The sequence below is a fragment of the Protopterus annectens genome, chromosome 3.part0, assembly GCF_019279795.1.
Source record: "Protopterus annectens isolate FY-2018-M chromosome 3.part0, PAN1.0, whole genome shotgun sequence".
Lineage (NCBI taxonomy): Eukaryota > Metazoa > Chordata > Ceratodontiformes > Protopteridae > Protopterus > Protopterus annectens.
In genome coordinates this window covers 174,024,047-174,049,685 of record NC_056731.1, presented here as the reverse complement: position 1 = coordinate 174,049,685, position 25,639 = coordinate 174,024,047, and the positions used below count along the sequence as shown (strand labels likewise).

At 44.9% G+C, this 25,639-nt stretch overlaps 1 protein-coding gene across 1 annotated transcript in view; it reads right to left on the bottom strand.

Moving 5' to 3' along the window:
* EXOSC7 (exosome component 7) overlaps nt 1–25,639 on the bottom strand; it is a 742,094-nt gene that overhangs the window by 234,388 nt on the left and 482,067 nt on the right. Inside the window, exon 5 of the mRNA XM_044064669.1 lies at nt 16,173–16,243. Coding sequence (XP_043920604.1) covers nt 16,173–16,243 — 71 coding nt within the window. The remainder of the gene's footprint in view (nt 1–16,172; nt 16,244–25,639) is intronic.

Sequence of the window (25,639 nt, the reverse complement as noted above, 5' to 3'; positions counted from 1 at the left end):
GTCTAATGCTCTGGAATCTCTGTCAGAGGGAACTGGATTCTTGGCTGATGAGGCCTCAACTCCCTTGGGTCCCTAAGAAATAGTTTCAGGGTCAGCTACAGGGCTTTTATACAGAAATTTATGTAAGTCAGGGACTCTGTAGTATCTGTCAGGTGTAACAGGAGCTGGAGGTAAGGAATCAGGATTTAAGCTGGATTCAATATACACATCATCCACAATATCCAACACTGGCAGAATAGCAAGGGGTCTGTGTTGAGGTAATAAAAGGAAGTCTCTGAACCTTTTCTTGGATTCTGAGTAATCCTGGCCTTCCCAGTGGAAATGCTCCCTCATGGTATGTAGGGTTTCCCCAAAGGAGTAGTCCTCAGGCGGTGAGGCTGATGGAATTGATTCCTCAGCATCAGAATCCTCATAACAGGGTAAAGAGTATCCTAGATCTGAGGATGAATCAGAAGAGATGGACACCTGGTCGGATGAGTCATAGTCTGCATCCTGTCTAGGCCTTTTATCAGGAGGGGGATGGGACCCCCTGATCAGAGTGATTATGTCTTCGGCCACTTTGAACATTTGTTTCTTAGGCATGCAGGCCTGTCCTGGAGAATGCTGTATTTGTTTCTTTGATTTAAAAGGAGGCTTAGACTTAGCTGAGGGTTTAATGCTTAACTGAGTAGGTCTGAAGACACCCTCTGAAGCTGTGGGTTGCTCAGCTACTCCGGATCCCTCTGAAAGGTTAGTCTCGGTAGGCTGAATAACTTGTGCATCTGAAGGCCCAGCCATCTCCACATGGGAGTCCGAGGCGGCCTGTGGTTCTACAGAAGCGGTCGTCAGGGGCTGCGAAGGCGACTCGCTGAAAACCGGAGAACCGGCGACTGGCCTAGATGAGGCTTTGTCATCAGTTTTAGGCCTCGGATGCTTATCCTTGTCTTTGCGCTTTTTGTGTATTCCGGTCGTCGGAAGTTCCGACGGCATGGTATAATTGAATTTTCTACCAAAATAATGTTGGGCAAAATCAAACAGACGTTTAATAGTGCGCTTGTTAAACCTAGCACAAAACCGACAACCAGTGACATCGTGGTCTGGGCCTAGGCATGGGATACAATAGGAATGGAAATCCTTATGAGGTATTTGCTTCCCATAAGAAATACAGTTATTAACCTTTACTGACATCGGTCTGAGGCAAGAAAATGTTTCCCCAACGGGGTACTTAGCTTTGTAGAAGACTTCGGTTCTGGATTCGGAATGAAAATCTCAGAAGACGGCCGACCGACACTTACGAACTGCTTTTGCTTCGGGCACCGCGCGGCAAGAAAGACTGAGGAAAATGTTGTCGGCTGCATCTTATATACCCCTGTCGCACTGACGTCAGGGAGGAGGCGACAGCAACCGACGCCGGACCAAGACTTTGGAACTCAGGCCGACTGGGAAACCGCCTGACGGCAGGATAACCCAAGAGTAATGACTGCAGCAGTGTAACGCAATGAAGATCTTATGAACTACAATTTTGTATCAGCAAAATATTGGATTTTGCCAGATTTATAATAATGCACAGGGATCTGGAGCCTCAAGACAGGTAATCCCAGTTTGTAACAGCGGACAACTGGTTGGAGCAGTAAGATAGCAGTAGTGCAGATATGAAAGTCACATGAAATTCTCTGAACCGCAGGTGAGCAGCCATTACTGCCATGCGTCGTCTTCTTTTGGATTTTCCCAGTTAGGGGTCGCCACAGTGGATCACCTGTCCGCTCATGATTGGCAGTGGAGTTTTACGGTGTCAAGTTGCCAATCCAGTGCCCAACCTTCCACAGAAGGTGCACACACATACACGCACTCACACCTAGGGCCAATTTAGAGTGCCCAATCCACCTACAGCATGTCTGTGGGAGGGAACCGGAGCACCCGGAGGAAACCCACATGACCACAGGCAGGACATGCAGACTCCACACAGAAGGCACCCCAGTTGAGGATCAAACCAGACAGTCTCTTGCTGTGAGGCGGCAATGCTAACTGCTGCACCACCGTGGCCACCCCCCATTACTGCCATGTGTATGGGGGAAAAAAAACATTGTGGAAGCTGTGGTAAGTCTGAAGGGCAGAGCACTGAACTGAAGTGACTGGCTCCCAAATGGGGGCACAGAAGTCTACCGGAGCATCTGATTAATTTGATGTAATAGTATGTGTTCCATAAATGTGAAGGGGACATCCAATCATCCTTGAACAGAATGTCAGGATAGGCTGCTTCATGACCTATGTCCCCATTCCAGAGGACACTGTGGTTGTGGGGGAGGGGGACAACTTGCATAAAAGCTGGGCGTCAGAGGGGATCCATTAGCAAAGATGACATCCATAAATTGGTTTTATAGAGGCAGAGGAGGACTGAAGGGAAACAGCACCACAAACTTGCCAAATTAAACTTGCTAGAGGGAACAGAAGTCCCACACTTGAATCGTAACTGACAATGTGGCGAAGAATCAAAAAAGCTACCTGGTTTATGGAATTCAAGTGAGAACTTATGAATCCCGAATTATGAACAAGGGATAAATTCAGTTTTGCCAGATTTATAGAAATGCCCAGGGATCTGGAGATTTGAAAAAGATAATCACTGGCTTGGAACAATTCATACCTGGTTGGAGTTGTTCAGGAACACACAAACCTGAAACAGTTTGGTTTGCACCATGTATATGGAAAAAAAAAACATCCTGGGACTGTGGTGAGTCTAAAGGCGAAACTCTGAACTGGAAGTGACCAGCATCCCAGCAGGAAGTGCAGATGTCTTCTGAAGCACCTGAGTGCCAAGGAGATGGATAATGATGGGTGGTGATGGTAATATTAACTTCTGGGTTGTATGCTTAGCACTCAGACATATTAGTTTGACCTGTGTTTTAGGAGCGCTGATAAGGTTGTACGGGAAGTGCTCTGAAGATCTGGTTCTGTATCTGAAGTCCAAGTTCCAACACTTAATCTCCTAGGAAAGCCCGCATCCTAAAAACCGACAAGCAGAATCAGCCAATATTTCCACACAGGCACCAGAGTGCGGAGCAGATGACAGGACCCACCTCCAGGGGTCCAACAAGCTGCCTCATCTCTTGTGGGGCCGTGTTGTGGCAAGTAGAAAAGGGGGGGGGGGGTAAAAACCCTAAGGGTATGTTGCAGTTCAGTACTATATTTATTTAGTTTTTGGGATAGAGCATTGCTCTGCATAGACCCTATATTAACCTGTAGCCATAAAGGAATACAGACCAGGCAGACTAGGTTCATGCCAAAAATAAATTACTTCCAAGGAGCCACTGAAATCAACCTAGTGATGCAGTCTGCTTTGAGGAGGGGAACCTTGATCCAAAGAAGCAGGTAACCACTCTAAAGCCCCCAGTCTGAAAAAGTTGGATTCAGAAACATCCCAGCTGTCTCGAGGAGACCCAAACATTGGCACGGAATGCAACCAAGTACAGTACAGGAGCAAAACTGATCAAAAAGGTTAGACAGCAGCAGAAAGCTTCCCACGGTCTTCTTTTTCATTTACTTTTTCCTGTCTTTGTGACATATTAGAATTACAATAACTGTAATGGGTCAGATCTGGACACCCTGGATCCAACAAAGGGTGAATTAATCTGGCTGGCCAGGCACACATTAGGGTGAGAAAACTAAGCCATCGGATCCAATGCAAACTACACAGGTCCAGAAGCATCAGATCCAAGGGAGCTGTATCTGAATAAAGAAATGTGGCTCGCATTGTTTATGTAGCCTCCCTTTGGATCCCAGTCTTAGGATCCAAGGAAGAGGCGAAGGAGGAGGGAGTGAGTGAGTAGCTGTACTATCTGTTGCAGTAGACCCACAGCCTCGATCATACAGCCGGATTCCAAAGACTTTGGATCCGATGGATAAAGGCAAGCAAGCTGGCACTTTTCAGGAAACCTAACTTGTGAAATCCAGGAGACGCTGAGTATCTGACGTAGGCCCAGACAACTACAGATCTGAGTCATCTGATCAGACTACTTCATTATATGCTGGTTGACATCATTTTCACAGGGGTTTGAGCCCTGAAGAAACCAGCAAGAATATTCTTTTTATTTTTAAAGCACAGATGAACACCAGTCCTTGGTAGTACAGAGGAACTGAAAAACACATGCTCCGGGACCAATACACTCACCAAAACATACTTAGACTGCAGTCCATAATAATTTGCCAGGTAACCAGAAAAGTGCGACAGCAAGAACAGAAGGAAAAGTACAGTTGTGTACATTTACCATAAATGTAGATGTTAGAGTGTATTCACTGTTGCAGTCATCATACTTGGGTTATCCTGCCAGGGGTAGCCCTCAGTCGGCCTGAATACCAGAGGCTTAGTACTTCTGCATCGGCTGTTGTCGCTTCAGTACTGACATCAGGTCGTCAGAGGTATAAACAGGCAGCCGATGCCATTACACCAGATTTTCTTGCCCCAAATGTCAGGAGCCCCCAAACAGGGAGCTACGTTATGGTGGAAAAACACCAACAGTAAAAAGTAAATACCAATAGCCCTGTGAGGAAGAGAGAGAGAGAGAGATACAAGGGGGCTGGAAGGTGGGAAACCAGGACTGCAACAGTAAATACACTCGAACATCTACATTTATGGTAAGTGCACACAACTGTACTATGTTCATCGTGTTTCACTGTTGCAGTCATCACACTTGGGTCGATTCTCAAAGCTGAAGAATGGGTGGAGGCAGTCAAGAAGAGTTGGGGCTGGCTAGTATGCCCTGCAGGACTGCTGTTGCAAAGCCCGCCCTGGATTAGGAAAAGATAGACAGGTGGTAATGCTTGGTGAAGGTATAAACAGAACTCCAAGTAGCAGCTTCTAGAATGTCCCTGTTAGGGACTCCTCTGAGAAAGGCTGTAGAGGTTGAAGTTGCCCTATTAGAATGCATTCCGACTCCCTGAGGGGGTGGTTTCCCATGGTGTTTAACAGAAATGGATACAGTGTGCTATCCATTTGGAGATGGTTTGTTTTGATATGGGCTTGCCCTCTGCGCCTGGTGCAAAGCTGACTAGTAACTGGTCAGATTTCCTAAAGGGCTTAGTCCTATCAAGATAGAATCTGAGCTGTCTGTGCACATCTAAAGAGTGCATGATCCTTTCCCCCTTATTTTGAGGATTAGGGAAGAAGGTGGTCAAATGGATAGATATGGTTGAGAGTCACACTGGACACCACTTTAGGCATGAAAGTTGGGTTAGTCCTGAGGGAAACCCTGTCAGCATGAAAAATAATGAAGGGTTCCACAGTCATAAGTGTTTGTAGCTCAGATATTCTTCTAGCTGAAGTGATGGCCAGAAGCAAGGCTGTTTTCCAAGAGAGGAATTTTAACTCTGCTGAAGCTGCAGGCTCAAAGGGTGGTAGCGTGATCTTTTCCAATACAAAGTTAAGGTGCCAAGCAGGGGTGGGGGCTCTTCTTGGTGGCCTTAAGTTGTTAGCCCCTCTCAGGAATTGCTTGATGAGAGGGTGAGAGAAGAGAGGTGGCTTAGTGCTGTAATGAGCAGAGATGGCAGAAGCATGGATCTTAATGGCGGAGAAGGAGAGGCCTCTGTGGAGTAGGTCTGCTAAGTAATTCAGGATTAGAGGCAAGGAGGGCTGTGCTGTATCCAATTCTTTAGTGTGAATCCAGGAACAATACATTTTCCACTTGTCGGCATAGGATTTCCTTGTACTGGGTCATCTGCCTTCACGTACGACATCCAGTACCTGCTTGCTTCGGCTGGGTACTGGAGGAGAAGTCAAGGATAAGCCAGGCTGCAAGGTTCAGGATTTGCAACTGTGGATGCAAGAACTGTCCCTCCTGCTGAGTCAAGAGAGTAGGAATTTGGGGTAGGTGCCATCGAGGCAATGGTGACAGACTGCACAGTAGTGGGTACCACTGTTGGCATGGCCAGTCTGGGGCAATCCTCCCTTATCTTGAGTAATACTCTTGTAAGAAGAGGTAGAGGGGGAAATGCATAGATTGAGAGGTTTACCCACTGGAAGGACAGGGCATCCACTTTCCAGGGCTTGCTGTGAGGTACCCTGGTGCAAAAGTTGCTGAGCTGTGGTTGTTGGGGGAGGCAAATATGTCCACCTTCGGAGTACCCCATTTCTGGGTCACAAGGCTGAAGGTGTTGTGGTTTAACTGCCACTCGTGCGGGTCTAGGAGATTTTTGCTCAAGTTGTCTGCCAGAGAATTTTGGCTGCCTGGCAGGAATTGAGCTTGCAGGTGAATGTGCATGGCCGAGGCAGTGTTCCACAGAGTCATGGCTAGCTTGCAGAGTGGGTTCCACCCTGCTTGTTTTGTACCACATCACTGTGGTGTTGTCAGTTTTGATTAGTAAGGGCCCTAGTGAGAGCAGGGATCTGAAAGCTGTCAGAGCGTGCTGAACAGCTAGCATCTCTTTTTGGTTGATGTGCAGAAGAATTTGATTTGGGCTTCAGTGGCCCTGAATGCACCTGCCGTCCAGATGTGCACCCCAGGCATAATCTGATGAGTCTGTGGTTAGGGTCTGGGCGGCGTGGGATTTGTGTAAAGGGAAGCGCCTTGTTGTGGTTGCATTCTGCTGCCCACCAAAGGAACTCTTTCCTTAGAAAAGATATCATACGCATGATTGTTTCCAGGTCCTGAGAATGTTGGCACCAAAGACTTTTTAAGTACCACTGAAGTTTCCTCATAAGCAGTCTGGCATATGGAATTAGTAGAATGCAGGAGGCCATGAACCTTGCAGCCTGCAGGATTTTCCTTGCTGACAGCTGGGTTCAGGTGGCCATTTGAGCGAAGTAGCCTGTCAGATAGGCTTGCTCTTCTGAAGTAAGGAATGCCATCTGGGATGCTGTGTCCAAGCTTGCTCCCAGGAATACAATTTGACTGGGGAGTAGTTTGGATTTCTTTTCATTGATAGTGTACCCCAGGGAAGTAAGAAGGTCTTTTACAAATTTCAGGTGCTGCAACAGCTTTTCCTGTCTGCCTGAATTAGGCAATCGTCCAAGTAGGGATACATTTGAATATTTCTTTGTCTGCAATAGGCAATGGCTGGAGCCAGGCATTTTGTGAAAACTCTGGGAGCAGTGGATAAGCCAAAGGGAAGTGCAGAGAACTGATAATGCATAGAGCCTGCCCTGAAATGTAGATATTTCCTGTAGGAGTCCTTTATTGGGATGTACAGATAGGCCTCCTTTAGATCTAGGGTGGCTAACCGGGCATCTTTGGACAGCATAGGGAGAAGCTGCTGTAGGGTGTGCATTTTAAATTTTGGTACCACCAGGAAGGTGTTTAGAATGGATAGATCTAAGACTGGGTGCTAGGTGCCCGCATTTCTGGGTACCAGGAAAAATCTGGAATAAAAACATTGGCCTATCTGTTCTGCAGGAACAGGCTGAATTGCTCTTATGGAGAACAGGGACTGAACTTGGTTTTGTGCCTCTGCCGACTGGTTTGGAGGAAGATCTGGGAACCCTTTTGGGGTTGGCAGTGTGTGGAAATAAAATTTGTACCCCTGGGATACTATGTTGAGGACCCATCGATCGCTGGTGATGGAGGTCCAGTTTTTTTCATGGTGGGCAAGTTTTCCTCCTAGGGGCACAAACAATTCCATTGCTTAGATCTCTGCATACCCTGAGACTGTAATCTGGTGGGTCCGTTTCCCCTGGGTCTACTTTGAGATGTCCTTGAAGGTGCTGGAAAGGACCAATGTTTTGAGGGGCAATGCCTACTAAATCTTGGAGGCTGCATTTGCAAAAAATCTTTGACTATTGGCATCAACTTAGCTTTTTCTTCCATCTTTTTTAAAACCTCTTCTGCTTTGGTGCCAAATAGATTGTCCTTGTTCAGAGGAGCGTCCAATAATTTTGATTTGACATGGTTCGGAGAGGTCTGCTCCTTAAGCCAGGCATGCCTTCTAAGTACAGAACCTGTTACTGCTGCCCTGCAAGATGCTTCTAGGGCATCAGACCCACATTGCAGGGTATGCTTGCTGACTTGGCTTGCAGAATGCATAAGCTCCTGTAATTCTTTATTTCCTGCACAGTCAGGAAAGGTAGATAACTGTTGCTTAATAAGTTCCATAGTATGCTGCTGGTATTTCAGCACATGGAACTGACAATTTAATGCTCAAACAGCGCGAGTTGCAGAGGTGCACACTTTTACCCCATCTGTCTAATGCTTGTGAATCCCTGTTTGAGGGGGGTGGGATTCTTAGCTGTAGTTGCTTTTATTCCTTTAAGTCCTTGGGAGATGACCTCTGGGTCAGCGGTAGGATTTTTGAAGAGAAGTGTGTTAGAGTCAAGGACTCTGTAGTACCTGTCAGGTTTCCTTGAAGCAGGGAGTAAAGTATCAAGAGTTAGACTGGATTCCATATGGACATCATCTACAATATCCAGAACAGGAAGGATAGTTAAGGGTCTGTGCTGTGGTAGATCTAAAAATTCAGAGTCTCTTTTTGGACTGAGGATAATCCTGGCATTCCCAATGGAAATGCTCTCTCAAAGTATGTATGGTTTCACCAAAAGAGAAATCCTCTAGAGGGGAGGCAGAAGGAATGGATTCCTCTGCATATGAATCCTCATAGGCAGATAAGGGCATGTCTTCATAATCGGAAACCTAGGAGTCGGATTTTTGGTCAGATAAAGCTGCTGGGGACAAGTCTCTTTCTTTTAGCAGGGGAAGGCTGGCTTCCCCTAATCAGCATGATCAGGTCTTCTGCCAATTTAAGCATCTGAGATTATGGCAAGGAAGTAGGCGCTTGAGATTGGGTCATTGGTTTTTTAAGCGTAGCTAGAAACTCTTGGCCTTAGAAACTCAGTAGTTTTAGAAAGAACTAAAGACGAGAAAGAAGTCTGTTTGTGTTGAATATCGGTAGTGCGAAGAGATTCTTCAGAAGCCGGTGCCTGCGCAGCGGCTCCGGACCCATCCAAGGTACAGACATTCGCAGGTTCCATAGTCAAAGAGGAGTCTCGTGGCATACCGCACTCCGAATAGGTCTCGGTAGCAGCCTGCAAATCCATCAGAGCAGGCATCAGGGGCTGCGAAAGCGCCTGAGTACCGGCGAACTGGCGACTAGCTTAACAGAAGGGTCGTCGGCAGTTTTGGACCTGTGCGGTCTTGTCTCGGAAGATTGGTAGTCGGATGGCTTACCAAAGCCATTCCGGAATATGGAGATTGAGAACGAAAGTATTTAACTACAATAAGGGCTCGGTGATGAATATTTCGGGCATTGAACAAAGCACAAAACCAACAGTGAGGTACATCGTGGTCCGGGCCTAAACAGGTGATGCAATAAAAATGGAAATCTCGGTGTGGTATTTGCTTTCCGCAGGCGAGACAATTGTTACCTTTTTCCGACATCTGTTAGAGCACGAAAAAAAAGATCCCCAATGGGGAACTTAGCTTTAGAAGACTTCAACAGGATTCAATTTCGGAAACAAAAACTAAGGTAGCACCCGACCAGCACTCATGCTAACGGCTTCTGCTTCGGGCTCCTCGGCAAGAAAGACTGATGTAATGGCGTCAGCTGCCTGGTTTTATACCTCGACGACCTGACATCAGTACCGAAGCGACAGCAACTGACACAGAAATACTAAGCCTCTGGTATTTGGGCCGACTGAGGGCTACCCCTGGCAGGATAAAATACAGTTTTGTACACTTACCATAAATGTAGATGTTAGAGTGTATTCGCTGTTGCAATCAATACATTTGTGTAATCTGCTGGCAGGTTGCCCTCAGTCGCCCTGAATTCCAAAGTCTTGGGTCCTGCGTCGGTTGCTGTCTCCTCTTCCATGACGTCAGGTCTTCAGGGGTATAAGACATGCAGCCAACGCCATTTTTTTCTTGCCCCAGATGTCAGGTGCCCCCAAAAAGGTAGCAAAAATATGTATATATAAATACAAAACTTTACCTTCATCTACAAGCAAATACACCACATAGGTTGTAGAAGATAGAGAAGGAAAGATAAACTCCAAAATGAAAGGGGGATGGCGGGCGGGAGCTATGGTTGGGTGGCTGGAGCTAAACAGCATTAGGTGTGGCTATAAGGCCCTGCAGAACTGCAGTGGCAAAGCCTGTCCTGGACTTAAGAGTAGAGAGGCAAATGATAATGCTTTGTAAAGGTGTGAAATGAACTCCAAGTAGCAGTCTCTAGAATGTCTTTGGTTGGTACTCCTCTGAGAAAGGCTGCTGAAGTAGCTGCAGCTCTGGTGGAATGAGACCTAATGCCCTTGGGCACAGGTTTACCATGGTGTAAGTAGCAGAAACGAATGCAGTGGCTTATCCACTTTGATATGGTCTGCTTTGAAATAGTCTTTCCTTCTGATCCTGCAGCATATGCCACTAGTAATTGCTCAGTTTTTCTTTGAGCTTTAGTCCTGCTCAAGTAGAAGCTTAGCTGTCTGTGCACATCCAAAGAATGCAGAATTATTTCCCCATTGTTCTGCGGATTTAGATAAAGGTTGGCAGATGAATAGTCTGGTTAAGAGCCACACTGGAAACCACCTTAGGCATAAATGTAGAATTTGTACTTAGAGACACCCTGTCTGGGTAAAATATGATAAAAGACTCTACAGCCATGAGGGCCTGTAGCTCTGAAACTCTTCTTGCTGAAGTAATTGCTAGTAGCAGAGCTGTTTTCCATGATAAGCACTTTATATCAGCAGTAGCAGCTGGTTCAAATGGAGGCAGGGTGAGCTTTTCCAACACATAATTGAGGTCCCATGCAGGTATTGGTGATCTTCTAGGAGGCCTTACATTTTTGGCTCCTCTAAGATACTGCTTTAGTAAAGGATGAGAAAAGATTGGTGGCTCTGTATTGTAATGAGCCGAAATGGCAGAGGCATGAATTTTAATTGACGAAAAAGATAGGCCCTTGTCAAGCATCTCATTTAAATATTGTAATATCGGAGGAATATTTGGTTCTGCTGCATCAGTTCCTTGTGCTTGATTCCAAGCACAGAATCTCTTCCATTTATCAGCATAAGATTTTCTAGTACTAGGCCTTCTGGCTTCCAAAATTACATCCATCACAGCCTTACTTAGAGGCGTTGCTTGTATAACTATATGATCAGCCATGCTGTCAGGTTCAGTGTCTGGAATTGATTGCGCAGGATCTGATTGTTTTGCTGGGACAGTAGTTGAGGTCTTTGAGGTAAGGTCCATCTGGGTATTGGGACAAGTTCCTTAGGATTGGGTACCAGTATTGGCGGGGCCAGTCCGGGGCAATTAGTATCATCTTTGGTCTCTCTTGTCTGACTTTTAGGAGGACCTTGGGAAGAAGAGGCAGAGGCAGAAAGGTGTAAACTGATAGGTTTTTCCAACTGAAGGACAGGGCGTCCAACTTTCCATGCTCATCTGTGATAAGTCCTTGTGCAAAATCTTTTCAATTGATAATTTTGAGGAGAGGCAAATAGATCTATGTCTGGGCTCCCCCATTTCTTTGTTATCATGCTGAACACTTGTGGATCTAGTTTCTACTCGTGAGGATCCATAAGGTTTCCGCTTAAATCATCTGCCAGAGTATTTTGTTTTCCTAGCAGGAACTGAGCTTGAAGATGTATTTGGTAAGTCAGTCAAAGCTGTGTCCCACAGTGTCATGGCTAATCTGCAAAGGTGGTATGAGTGCATGTCCCCCTGCTTGTTTATATGCCACATAACTGTGGTGTTGTCCGTATCAGTAGTTGTCCTGGATGAAGTAAGTCTTTGAAGGCTGTCAGGGCATTTTGAACAGCTAGCATCTCTTTCTGTTTGATATGTAGATGCATTTGTTTTGGGGTCCTTATGATCTGAATGCATCTTCCCGCCATGTGGGCCCCCCAGGCATAATCTGATGAGTCTGTTAAGGTTTGGTTGGCAGGGGGTAGAGTGAAGGCCCGTCCCATGTTTTGGTGACATGCCTTTGCCCACCATAGAAACTCCTGTCGTAGGCAGGGAATGAGAGGAATCATTGTTTCTAGACTGTGACAATGTTGACTCCATAAACTTTTTAGGTGCTATTGAAGTTTCCCCATATGCAGTCTTGCATATGGAATTAGTAGCATGCAGGATGCCATGAAGCGCAAAGCCTGCAGAATTTGTCTTGCAGATAACTGGGTTTTTGTTGCCATCAGTTTGAAGTAAGTAGTCAGATGCCTTTGCTTGTCTGGCATGAGGCAAGCCATATGGGCAGTTGTATTCAAGCTTGCACCCAGGAATGTTATCTTTTGAGAGGGTACCAGTTGTGATTTCTTTTCATTTATTGTGTACCCTACGCATGTTAGAAGCCTTTTCACAAACGCCAGGTGTTGAAGAAGAATGTCCTTGTTCTCTGCTTGAATGAGACATTCGTCCAAGTAAGGATATATTTGGATACTTCTTTGTCTGCAAAATGCAATTACTGGTGCCAGGCATTTTGTAAAGACCCTGGGCGCAGTAGATAAGCCAAAGGGCAGTGCAGAAAATTGGTAATGCATTAAGCCAGCCTTGAATCTGAGGTATCTTCTGCACGATCGTCTTATTGGGAGATGTAGGTATGCCTCTTTTAGGTCTAATGTCACCAGCCAAGCATTCTTGCCCAGCATGGGCAGAAGCTGCTGCAAAGTCAGCAATTTAAATTTTGGAATGTCCAGGTATGTGTTCAAAATGGATAAATCCAGTATTGGCCGCTAGGCCTTGTCCTTTCTGGGTACCAAGAACAGTCTTGAGTAAAAACCTTGTCCTTTTTCCTGTTCTGGTATTGGCTGAATGACCCCCATATCCATGAGGGACGTAACCTGTTTCTGTGCCTCTGCCCATTGATTTTTTAACAGATCTGGCCAACCGTTTGCCACTGGCAGAGTATGGAAGTGGAATCTGTAACCCTGTGACACTGTTTAGCACCCACTTGTCCTGGGTTATTAACTGCCAACTTTGAGCAAAAAGTGCTAATTTTCCCGCCAAGGGTGCCGCCAAAAGATAAGTGCTTGGTGCAGGTAAGGGGAAGTCATTGGGACTGTTTTTTGCACTTTATCTCCTCCAGATTTGGAGGAATAAGCGCCCTATTGCTTTGACCTGTATGAATCTTGCGCCTGGTATATGGAACCCTTAGGGCATCTGGATTTGCCCCTTTGAGCTCTGACACAAGAAAGGACCAATTTTTTGTAGGCCAGTGTCTACCGAATCTTAGTGACTGCACTTGTAAAAAGTCTTTTACAGTTTGCATAGACTTAGCTTTGTCTTCCATTTTGTTTACAACCTCTTCTGCCTTAATTCCAAAAAGAGTATCATGCTGTAAGTGTGCATCTAACAATTTAGCTTTAACATGATCAGGCAAATTTTGTTCCTTTAACCAGGCATGCCTCCTAATCACAGATCCAGTAACTGCGGCTCTGCAGGAGGCCTCTAAAGAATTAAAACCACATTGCAAAGTATGCTTTCCAACCTGTTCAGCTGCATGCAATAATTCCTGCATTTCTTTATTTTCTGCACATTTAGAAATCAACATAATTTTCTGTTTCAGCAGTCCCATAACATGTTGATGATACTTGAGCATATGAAATTGACAGTTTAAGGCTCTTATTGCCAAGGTAGCAGACGTATAAACCTTTTTTCCCCATCTATCCAGTGCTCTTGAATCTCTGTCAGAGGGGGTAGGATTTTTTGCTGTTGAGGCCTTAACTCCCTTTGGATCCTGTGAAATAGTTTCATTACCAGCAGCAGGGTTTCTAAATAGGAATTTATGAGAGTCAGGGACCCTGTAATATCTGTCAGGCTTGCTGGGAGCCGGAGGTAAGGAGTCAGGTGTCAAGCTTGACTCCGAAAACACATCATCCACAATGTCTAAAACGGAGGGTATGGCTACAGGCCTGTGCTGAGGGAGAAGGAAATCCCTGAGCCTCTTTTTTGATTCTGAGAAATCTTGACTGTCCCAGTGAAAATGCTCCCTCAAAGTATGCAAGGTTTCTCCAAATGAATAATCCTCAGGAGGAGATGCAGATGGTATAGACTCCTCTGCATCCGAATCCTATTAGGGAGGTATAGATAATTCCTGATCAGAAGAGGAATCAAAAGAAATAGAAACCTGATCTGAAGATTCATAATCAGTGTCTTGCCTAGGCCTCTTATCTGGAGGGGGATGGGTACCCCTAATCAAGGTAATAAGGTCTTCAGCCATTTTGATCTTTTTGTTTAGGCATAGAGGCCTGTGCACGTGGCTCGTGTCATTTTTTTAGTTTTAGAAGTTGCTTTTGTCTTTGGTTTTGCAGCTGTCAGTTTGATATACAAATGTTGAGGTCTGAATACACCCTCAGAAGCCTGCTCAGTGGCTCCGGACCCATCCGAGGGAGATACATCAGTCGGTCCAATACCTTGAGTATCTTGCAGCATGCCGGACTCCACATGGGTTGGTAGAGGCCTGCGACTCAAAAGTAGCGGGTATCAAGGACTGCGAAAGTGCCTCACTGAGTACTGGCGACTGGCTTAGGAGAAGCTTCTTCGTCAGTTTTGGATCTCGACTGCCTTTCTCCGTTTTTTTCTTTGCGTTTTTTTATGTACTCCGGCAGCCGGGTTGCTATCCGACATTTCTGGGTGGTTTCCAAAATACTTTGAGGCAAAAATATACCGACGTTTAATAGTGCATTGGTTAAATCTTGCGCAAAACCGACAGCCAGGCACGTCTTGATCAGGGCCTAGGCAAGGAATATAGTATAAATGGAAATCCTTATGAGGTATTTGCTTCCCACAAGTAATACAATTATTAACTTTTTCTGACAGCAGAATGCAGCAAGAAAAAAGTTTCCCCAATGGGGTACTTAGCTTTAGTGAGACTTCGGTTCTGAAACTCAAACTCGAATATTTCAGTAGTCGGCCGACCGGCACTTGCGAAATGCTTCTGCTTCGGGCACCGCGCGGCAAGAAAGACTGTGGCAAGAAAAACTAAAGAAAATTGCATCGGCTGCAACAGTGAAACACGAAGAACATCTGGGTACTGCAAAAACTGTACCGTTTAAGGTTATAGAGCCAAAATAAACAAGTTACACTGTCAATCCTGGCAAGACCACACGAACCGCCATTGGTACGCGGCATGACAGACCCAAGGAAAAACAATCGGACAAGCCGAAAGAGCTGTCCTCTCTCTCTCCCTTTTTTTTTTTTTACTGCAGTCTGAAATGTAGACAAAAGCAAGCAAAACTCTCGAAATAGGATTATGGGTTCAGCAAGACTAGTCCCAAAACAGCAGTAATACTTAGGAAAGGGGAAAGCAGCAGTAAAGACAAAAGGCCGCCAACAAAGGAAACGGTCACAAAACTGTTAGCAACACCAACAAAAGTAATGCCTTTGGTGGAAAACATGCTCAACTCTGAATCTAAATGGATTTGTCAGGCAGCTTAATGAAAGTGACGACCATTAAGAAAAAGGAGGTGGCACAAGAGCAGAGTAAGGAAGAAATAGAAGAAACTGGAGTTTAAAACATTCATAGTAAAGGCTTAGAAAGCTAAAAAGTCAATAAACAGAGAAGAAAGCAGAGATAACAAGAGGGCAGAAGGGTCTCTGACATGGATGGAAACTCTTAACAAAAGTTAACTTGAAACAGATAACTTCTTAAAGGAAAGGGAACTTAAAAAGGGGACAAATAAACCACAATTGCCATCGAAGGAGGATAAAAGAACAGCCAAATCTAAATAAATAAAAGTTCTTACTTGAGATTTGGAATCCTCTGTCTAACCTCAACTGGCAGGAAACGAGATCTGGGGAATCAGAGGTAGTCTGTTGCATTATGGGTAGAGGGAGGAGCTCGAGATTCAAATCTGAAGGCTGGAAAATGCATCCGAGTCAGATCAGAGGATCAGATCCATAACCCATCAGTGAGGAAGAATTAGGACGTCACAGATCTTAAAAAGGTTGTGCTACAGGAGGGCAAGCCCCCCCATGCACACAACCGTCTGTGTGTGTGTGTGTGTGTGTGTGTGTGTGTGTGTATATATATATATATATATATATATATATATATATGTGTATACATACATACACACACTCAGAGACATATTCACTTTCTCTAGGGATGTTACTTTATCGCACAATCTAAGTGATGAACAATCAAACTGATGGAAACCACGTTATACATATAAGTGGGTGAGTGTGTGTACATATACACAAGTTTTCAAAGCTGAGGTTGAAGAATTACACTACATCTCTACATTCACTGTTCATTTTCAACTAATGACAGTGTTGGCACTTTACCTGGTATTGAAGAGAGCTGCCTTTACTGCGATGGAGATTGCATCAAACAGATTTCCACCACATTCCAGTACCTGAAAGACACCCATTTTTATTTTGTGATACGAAAATCTAAACAGCCTTACCAAAACAGGTTTTAGAGAAATGCATTAGGTAGTGAGACAGTCCCAAGATAACAAATGGTCCACTTTTAATTTTCTTTTGTCAAAGTAAATTATTAACACAGTGATTTGTGTTGCACATTAAGAATGTTTACATCAACTGGAGAACAGCACTACAATGGTCTCTTCAAAAAGTCCACAAGTAATCTGAAAAAGGAAGTTATGTACTCACCATAATGTTCCATCAGAGTAGTTATACTTCATTTTCTGCAACCTGTGGGTATTCGGATCCATATCGGATCTGAGCCGGCAACATTTATCAAGCATCTGCTCCAAGCTCCTCCCCTTACCCATAATCCCTCACCTCTCCTACTTACCCTCAGATCGAGTTTGCCACTAACCAAACTATTAGCAACTCAATAACATTAACCTAGTACAGGTTTGGGGGAAGGAGGGAGGGATGGTTGCAGAAAATGAAGTAGAACTACTCAGATGAAAAGTTATGGGGAGTACTAACTTGTTTATCTAAAGTAGTTAACTTCATTTGTCTGCAACCTGTGGGACAGAGTCCCCAGCTACCAAAACTCCTGGGAGGCCCTCATGGAAGGAAATTCCTGAGCACCGCAGAGCCAAAGGATGCTCTCCCTCTAGAGATCAAATCCAACTTATATTGAGAAATAAATGTATGTGACCTTGCCCAGGTCGCTGCTGCACAGATATCATCCAGAGAAACCCTAGACCAAAAAGCAGACGTTGCCATAGATCTGGAAGAATGAGCTTTAATAGGACCAGGTGGGGATAGGCCTTTATCCCTATAGACTTGTAGTATACATTGTATAATCCATATGGCTAAGGAGACCTTGGAAATGGCCTTGCCCAAAAAGGGTCTAGAAAAGGACATGAATAATTGGTCAGACTTACGAAATTGTTTAATCCTTTGTAAATAGAAACAAAGCTGTCTATGAACATCTAGCAAGTGTGGTTTATATTCGCCCTTGTTCTGGAAATTTGGAAAGAACACAGGAAGATTAATCATCTGGTTAATATTAGATGCAGAAGCCATTTTCAGTAAGAAAGAAGGGTTCATGTGAAGCAAAACCCTGTCTTTATGAAAGATCAATTTGGGGGCACGGCAGACAAAGCTTGGATCTCAGAAACCCTTCTAGCCGAGGTAATGGCTACTAGAAAGGCCATCTTCCAGGAGAGGAATTTTAAGTCTACTGACGCTGCTGGTTCAAAACGGGTTGCCACCAATGCCTGCAGAACTAGAGCGAGGTCCCAAGGAGGGATGGAATTCTTAACCGGGGGACGCAAGAGAAAATTACCTTTTAGAAAGGCCTTGCACAATCTCAAAGAGGCCAGAGCATTCAGATTTTCACAGATATGAAAATTAGATATGGCTGCCAGTTGTACTTTCACTGTGGAGGAACTAGCCCCTTGTTGAAAAAAAAACTCCAACACTGTAGGAACTGGGGCTGTAAATGGATCTATGTTTCTCTGAGAAGCACAAATAGAGAAGCATTTCCATTTGCTGCAATAAACCTTCCTAGTGGAAGCTTTGAGGGATGCCACCAGAATACTCTTTACCGAAGATGATAGACCGGGAGTCCTAGAGATCAAGGGAACTGGAGCAACCAAGTCGTCAGTTTGAGGCTGTCCAGATCAGGCGGACTGATGCTGAGGAATGGGATACGAGATCCGGGCAGGGATCCAGAATCTGTGGAGGAGTTAGAGCATGAGACCAGAGGAAGGGGAACCACACTTGAGGCCAGAACGGGGCAATGAGGAACACTTTGCACTCCAGTCAGTAAGCTTTCTGAAGAAACTTCGGAATGAGAGGTAGCAGGGGGATAGATATACAGTAACCCAGGAAGCCAAGCATGGACTAGAGCGTCTCTGGGGGAGTCCCCTGGGGAGGGGATCAGAGCGAAGAGCTCGCTGCACTTCGCGTTGGAAGGAGATGTGAAGAGATCGCAGCAAGGGTGACCCCACGCTAGGAAGATCTCTGCTACTGACTGTTTCAGAGACCACTCGTATGGCATTTGTCCGCTAAAATGTTGGAGCATCCTGGGATGTGTGTTGCAATCAGAAACAGACTGGTGGAAATCACCCACTCCCACACTCTCATGGCCTCGCGGAAGAGAGGGTAAGATCTGGTCCCTCCTTGTTTGTTGATGTAACAGACATGTTTTGTCTGACTGAACTGCAATTGTTCCAGAGGGAAGAACAGTGTGAAAGGCTTGCAACGCTAAAAGCACTGCCCTCCATCTCCAGAACATTGATATGCAATCTGGTCTTGGTCTGGGACCACATGCCTTGGACCATCCTTCCCAAAAAGTGCCCTCCCCCACCCGAGCTGGGATGCATCCGTGGTCACTGTGGCTTGGGCTGGGAATGTTAAGAATGGACGACCTGCAAGATATCCGGCGACTGGAGCCACCAAAGAAGAGAAATCTTGCAGGCTCTGCTGATCCATATAGGGTAGTCCATGGGGAGGTCTAACCAAGACTACTGAACTGCCAAGGTCCACTGAAGTACCCTCATGTGTAGGCGCGTACATGGAAGAATTGAAATTACTGTGGCCATGGAGCCCAGGCCTCTGAGAACATCACTCGCCATCAGTGTCCCGGGGCAGAGGATCACTGGCACATGGGCCTGTAGGTTCTGGACCCTGTCCTGAGTGAGAAAAACTTTTAATAGTAGAGTGTCCAACTGTGTCCCTATAAATGTCAAGGTCTGTGTCAGGTTCAGGCGGGACTTGGAGATGTTGATAGTAATCCCTAGATTGACTGCAAGATGCAGGAAGGAGTCTCTGGCCATGCAAAGTAGATGCTTGGTAGCAGCAGTGAGGAGCCAATCGTCTAGGTAAGGAAATATCTGAATTCCCTGAAGCCTCAGGTGAGCCGCTACTACTGCCATAACCTTGGTAAACACCCTGGGGGCTGTGGTGAGACCAAGGGCTCTGAAATGGAAATGATTGGCTCCCAGCCTGAAGCGAAGGAAACTCCTGGAGCTTCTGTAAATCTTGATGTGGTAGTAAGCGTCCCGGAGGTCTATTGAGCACATCCAGTCACATTCTCGGAGATAAGGTAGAATGGACTGTAAGGTGACCATCCGGAATTTCAGCTTGGCTACAAACAAGTTCAGGGTTGACAGGTCCAATATGGGTCTGAGGTCCCCCATTTTTTTTGGCACTAAAAAGAACCTGAAGTAAACATCTAATATGGATTGATCTGGCAGGACCAGTTTGATGGCCCAATTGTAAAGCAGCTTTGAAATTTCGTGCACTGCGGCCTCCCTTTGAGCGGGTGGAACATCCAGGAGGTGCTTTGATTGGATGGGTGGGGCAATGAATGGGATGGAGTATCCTCTGGATATTATTTGGAGCAGCTAACGGTCCATGGTGATGGACTCCCAAGCCGTCAGGTGCAATGACAACCTTTCCGACTGTCTCCAGAGTAGGACAGTCGGGCAACCCCTCAGGGTTGCTGCGCTGGTCTGTCAGAGAAGGTCTCCCTAGACCCAAAGATCCTCAAACCCCTCTGCCTTTGAGGCGGCATCTGTCTTGTCCCCCTCTGCCTCTAGGTGATGAGTTGTCCTAACTGTCCCAGGAAAACTGGGATTTTCGGAACCACATATTCTTCTGCCCTCTCAGATTCCTAGAAAAGGATCTTTGAGGGCTAGAGAAGCATACACCAATGGCGGTCTTCCCGTCCTTCTCGCTCTGGACTAAGGTGTCACGAACTGTCTTCCCAAAAAGGAAGGAATGGTCAAAGGGAGCATTTGTGAAAGACGCATTGAAGGGGTCCGCGAATTGACAGTCTGAGCCAGGCGTGCCACCTCATAGCTATGCCGGTCCCAGCCTCCCTAGCCGCTCCTTCTGTGGCATGGGAAAGAAGATGCATGGACGTGTTTGAAATGGACTTCAGAGTCGACATTTTCGCCGAGAACAGCCGCTTGTCCTCTGGTGACAAGGACTCTGGGGGGGGGCGACACAGCAAATTCCGTGACCAGGTCTCACTGGAGTCGAATGACATGTGCCAAATAATTCAGAGCTCGTATGGAAAATATCATTGAAGAAACAACTCGCTTCCCAAAGTGATCTGTCCTAGACTCTTTGCCCTGAGGGTGGACCGAAGAACTTTCCTGAGCCAGTTCTCTCTTGGTGGCAGCTGCCATCACCATAGCATCCACAGGGGATCCCTTGTACCAGGCCTGTCTGTGGGAGGAGAAAGGATCCTGCCTGGGTGTTTGGGTATTGGCTGTATGGTGTCAGGCTCCTTCCATGCCCGCATGGTAATAAGATCCACTAATGGATTTGCAGGAGGGGACACCCAGGATGTAGATGGGCCCGTGCCAAAGGCCTCCAAGAATACTGACTCATCCGTTGAGGGTTTTGAGACTGACCAACCTCCCCTCTGACGGAGGATTTCCATGATGTCTCCAAAGGTGACATCCTCAGGAGGTGGCCTGGGGGAACCCTTACCTTCAACCAAGTCAGTATCTTCTGTGAGGGACTCAGGAGAGTCCATGTGCCTCCTCTTACATGAATGCTTATAGGGGGGCCTCCTCAGTGGGACTCTCTGAAGAGGGCTCGTAAGTCACGGGGCGGGTACCACGATGGGATCCACCTGGGGGTCCTCTGGCACGGACTGTCCCTGGGACAAGCTGATGGGAGTCCTGACCAAATCCACGGCAGCCTGGGCGGAGTCCAAGGCAATGGGCTGGGGTCTCAATCCCTGGGAGAGAACCCTCTCCACCACTACGAAGGCCAAATGAGAGCGCACCCCCTTGGCAACCAAGGAAGAAGTTCTCTCCAGCTCCATCGTGAGGATCGGGGCCGAGGCCAAAGTAGCCAGGGTTCCGAAGGAATGGCTCGGATCCGACAAAGTCAGAGCCAAAGACATCTCCGTTTCCTCGGATCCAGCTCCCTGTTCTCGGCACCGAGAGTTGCTCTGATACGAACAAGTCTGATCCGAGGAACTCGAGGTAATGGCCGGCGTAGAGGTTGGAGGAACTGTCGGCGCCAAACACCCAGCTCAGAGGATCCTCGCATCCATAAACCCAGAAACAGCAGGTCAGACTGGGGAAGGAGAGATAGGATGGAAGAAAGGCATAGAGGTCCCCTCTCTGGCCAGACAGGGGCCTGGCAAGACTCCCATTTTTATTTGGGTCTGAATGAATCTCCGCATCATCCTGTCCACGTCAAGCTCCGACAGACTCTGAGTTGACCGCGAGGAGGCGACCAACTCTGATCTGGCCCTGTGAGATGACCTCGAAGAAGGCCTTTGATCCGAAGGCTCTGTTGGCTCCGGGGAGAACCTTGGGGAATGGAGCAGAGGAGAAGTGGTCCTAACTTTCGCAAGTGGACTAGGAAATGGCTCCTGCTCAGGAGATCACTTGCGGTGCGCCTCTCTACCCTTTTCTCTCTCACTTTCTTGTCCTTCGATTTTGTCCCCGCTTCAGCAGGCTTAGAGGGAGGTTGAGTTCCAGTCTGAAGGGGGGGGGGGGGTTGGTCGGCTACTGGAGCTGATGTTGAGGCAATCATCTCTAAAGCAGAAACTAGTAGCAGGCCCTTGGCTACCAGTTTCGCATTCCTCTCTTTTGGGGTCCTGGGGTTGAACCCTGCACACACAGCACATGGTAGACTAAGATGGGGAACCCCCAGGCAAATAACACAGAGTGTGGCCATCAGCTGGTGAAAGCTTGTGGTCACACACTGTGCATTTTTTAAACATTGGTTTAGGTTGGGCAGCCATAACACACTCCAGACAGCCAAACACTAAACTAAACACGCACACAAGGGTTGGCTAGGCCTACTCTACCTCAAAAACACAAACTTTCTAAACTACTTTTTTTTTTTTTTTTTTTTTTTTTACAACAAACCGACAAGACAAAGGGGAGGAAGGGTTGCTCACAAACAACTACTCTCACATACTAACAAGTATCAAAAGTTCTATTTACTACACCCAACTTGGAGCTAGAGAGACCACAATGCGTACGCATAAAGCGGCAAATGAGTCCGGAGGGAAGGTAGGAGAGGTGAGGGATTATGGGTAAGGGGAGGAGCTTGGAGCAGATGCTTGATAAATGTTGCCGGCTCGGATCCGAATACCCACAGGTTGCAGATAAATGAAGTTAACTACTTCAGATTACCAGATTAGTAAACTTAAACATAGCAAAAACTAACTCTGGATGTCATGCAGTGGGAAGACCATTTCCATCAGTAGCCACAAATAAATGTAAATTAATTGGAAAGTGTCTGACAATGCCACACTGTCTTAAAACAGAAAGATCTACACTTCAGTTTGTGAACTAATTTATTAATATATCTCGTCTACTACTTTACTTGTTATCAATACAATGACAATCTTGAAGAATATGTGGTTGTTCTATAATAGCAGGAGTAAGGTCAGCAGGCATTAAGATTGATTATTTCACAAACTTTGACAAGCTACTTCAGTCCTTTAACTTTTGTTTGTTAGTTTTCTACATTTGTTAGTATTTGCTGATAGCCACTGACACCGATTTATTGTTCTTAAAAAATTCCATTTTCATGAAATTAAATCTGGGACTTACGCTCATGATTTTTAAGTCCAAGTTCCAGTCATTATGATTATTTCTTCATAAATTTTAGCCTAAAGATTATAAGTGTGTATATGTATGTATGTATGCATGCATATATATATATATATATATATATATATATATATATATATATATATAATTATACATGTGTATATGTATGCATGTATTTATATATATATATATATATATATATATATATATATATATATATATATATATATATATATACACACTTCTAAATCTCAAATCTCAAAATCTCTAAATTCAAAATACTGAAACCAAAATCTCTAAAGCTCAAAATACTGAACTCAAAATACTTAAAATTCAAAATATTGAAAGAAAGACAGGACACCAACAATAACTATATTGCACAACAACTACATACAGAAACATATTACTCTTCTCCAAGTATAGGCGGGGGGGGGGGGTGAGCCGCCCTGCACCCCCCCTGCTACTTAAATATATCAACTCCAAGATCGCACTTCACTACACTAAGATGAGTTACGTTGCTGTACAGCAAATTAGAAGTGAACATGACTAAGGTTACAACAGGCAGTCATGAAGCATGTAATATTAGGTTTGCCATTTTCTGCTGTATAATGCAATCTTGGAGTTGAAGTATTTAAGAAGCAGGGGGTGTGGGGGTGCAGGTGGGCTAACCCCCCTGTTTACAGTTGAAGACTAATATGGTTTTGTCTTTTATGTGTTTCTGTATGTAGTTCTGCTGCCATGCAGTTAGTGTTGGTTTCCTGTGTTTTTTTTTTTTTGATATTCGAGTTTCAGTATTGTGAGCTTTAGAGATTTTGGTTTCAGTATTTTGAATTTAAGATTTTGAGATTCAAGATTTAGAAGTGGACCCATATATATACACACACACAAAAATTACAATAGACTTCAAGCAACATAATGCAAAGTGTACTATAAATAGCAAATATGAAAGAAATAAAGGTTGTAGTAAATGACTGCTCTGGCCCCAAAAGGCCAAATTCCATAAAAGCCTTTCTTTTCCCATATTTGCATAGTTCAAATTTTTTGGGGGGAGGTGGAGAATCTGTGTCACTGATGATAGCCACGTATTTACTGTGTACCGACTGCTCTGCAGTTTGCCAGTCTGAATTGAATTTAACCCTATATATACAAGAATACCAAATATGTTTGTATAATTTCACTGCATTATAAAAATTGCAGGAAAAGACATGTGGACGCTAAAATTTATATAACACACTGTATGACTAGACAGCATTCAAGACAAAGGGATGACCGTTTCTAGTGTCTAATTCTGCACATCAAAAATGCTTTCTGCTATCAAATGACAGCAGTCTCATTTTTTTCGTAAATATATTTCTAGTTATGATTTTATAAGACCACACTAATGGTAAAGTCACATATAGATGGAATATGTCATTTTAAGAACTGACAAAATGTTTGTTTGGGAATCAAATGGCAAAAAAGGCCATTCCAAAGGGCACGTAAGCCTATTAATGTTGCTTTGAAATGTAGGACCATATATCTGAAACAGTTTCAAGTTTTCTAGTAAACATGTTGCAAAAATAGGTCATAATACTCACCTACATGCACTTAGTTAAGGAGCTATAAAGCCATAATCACACACACACACACACACACACACACACACACAAATCCAGTGACCCGAAATTTTCACTTACCTGGAAAAATATATGGGAATGCTAGTTCTGAAGAAATCCCAAATCAATATTCATATATTCCTGAGAACAGTTTTATTTGTAAAGTGATGAGAAGTCACATAAAGCCACTATCCAATGAAAACCAGATACAAGGAAGGATTTCAGAGGGTGCCACTATATTTATGTTATGCAGTCCATACCTGCATGTGTAACAAAAATGGAGATATGCATACTTGTTATGAAATTAACCTAAAGCCATTTGCAAAAAGGCACATGCAAAGTTATAAAAAGTCAAAACATGGGCTATGAAAATATCACATACTCTAGCTTTAGCCCTTTGTACTGTGTCTGTCACAGTTAAATATACCCATTCCTTACCTCTGAACCTCTAAGCACTAGAATCAGGGACAAAGGAAAAATAAATGGGGAACGAAGGCCCCAAAATCTGAACAGAGTTTAGATATTGCTCAACTTAGAAAGTTGCTAGAACAACAGTTTGCATTAGCATGCATTTTCTGAAGGCTAGGAAGTGTGAAACTCAAATGTGCATTATTTCATGCCTACAATCCTCAATAATTTGCCAGAAAAACTAAATTTTATGAGGGACAGATCAAATCTGTGAGGTAAAATTCTGGACAGTTGATGGGTATAGCCCACTCTGATAAGGTACACCTATTCTAACTCTGAATAGGTGACACAAAATTCTCAGAAACAAATGCTATGGTAACAAGTTCACTCACAGACATACAACTCCACAAGTACATATGCACACTCAAGTGGTAACACTGCCACTGCTGAGATACAGCCATGTCTGTTTAAATGTGGGCCCTGCTTTGTGGTGTAGAGGGTTAAAGCCCTGACTACAGCCCCAACAACCAGAGTTTGAACAGAGCTTCAGCACTGGAAGTGACAGACTGGGGAATGGGAACGGGAATGGTGAGGCTTGTGCTGGCTTAGCCATCTTGGTAAGGTGAAGAGGTACTCTCAGTTGGTCAATTTGTTTCCATAAAGTTAGAGGCTTGAATGTTAACAGCAAATGTAGACCAGGAGGACATGGGTTTTGCACTTCCTTGCCAGCAATGGTAGACCCCAATGGCATACGCATGGTTATGGTTCTAAGTGCGTGCATCTACAT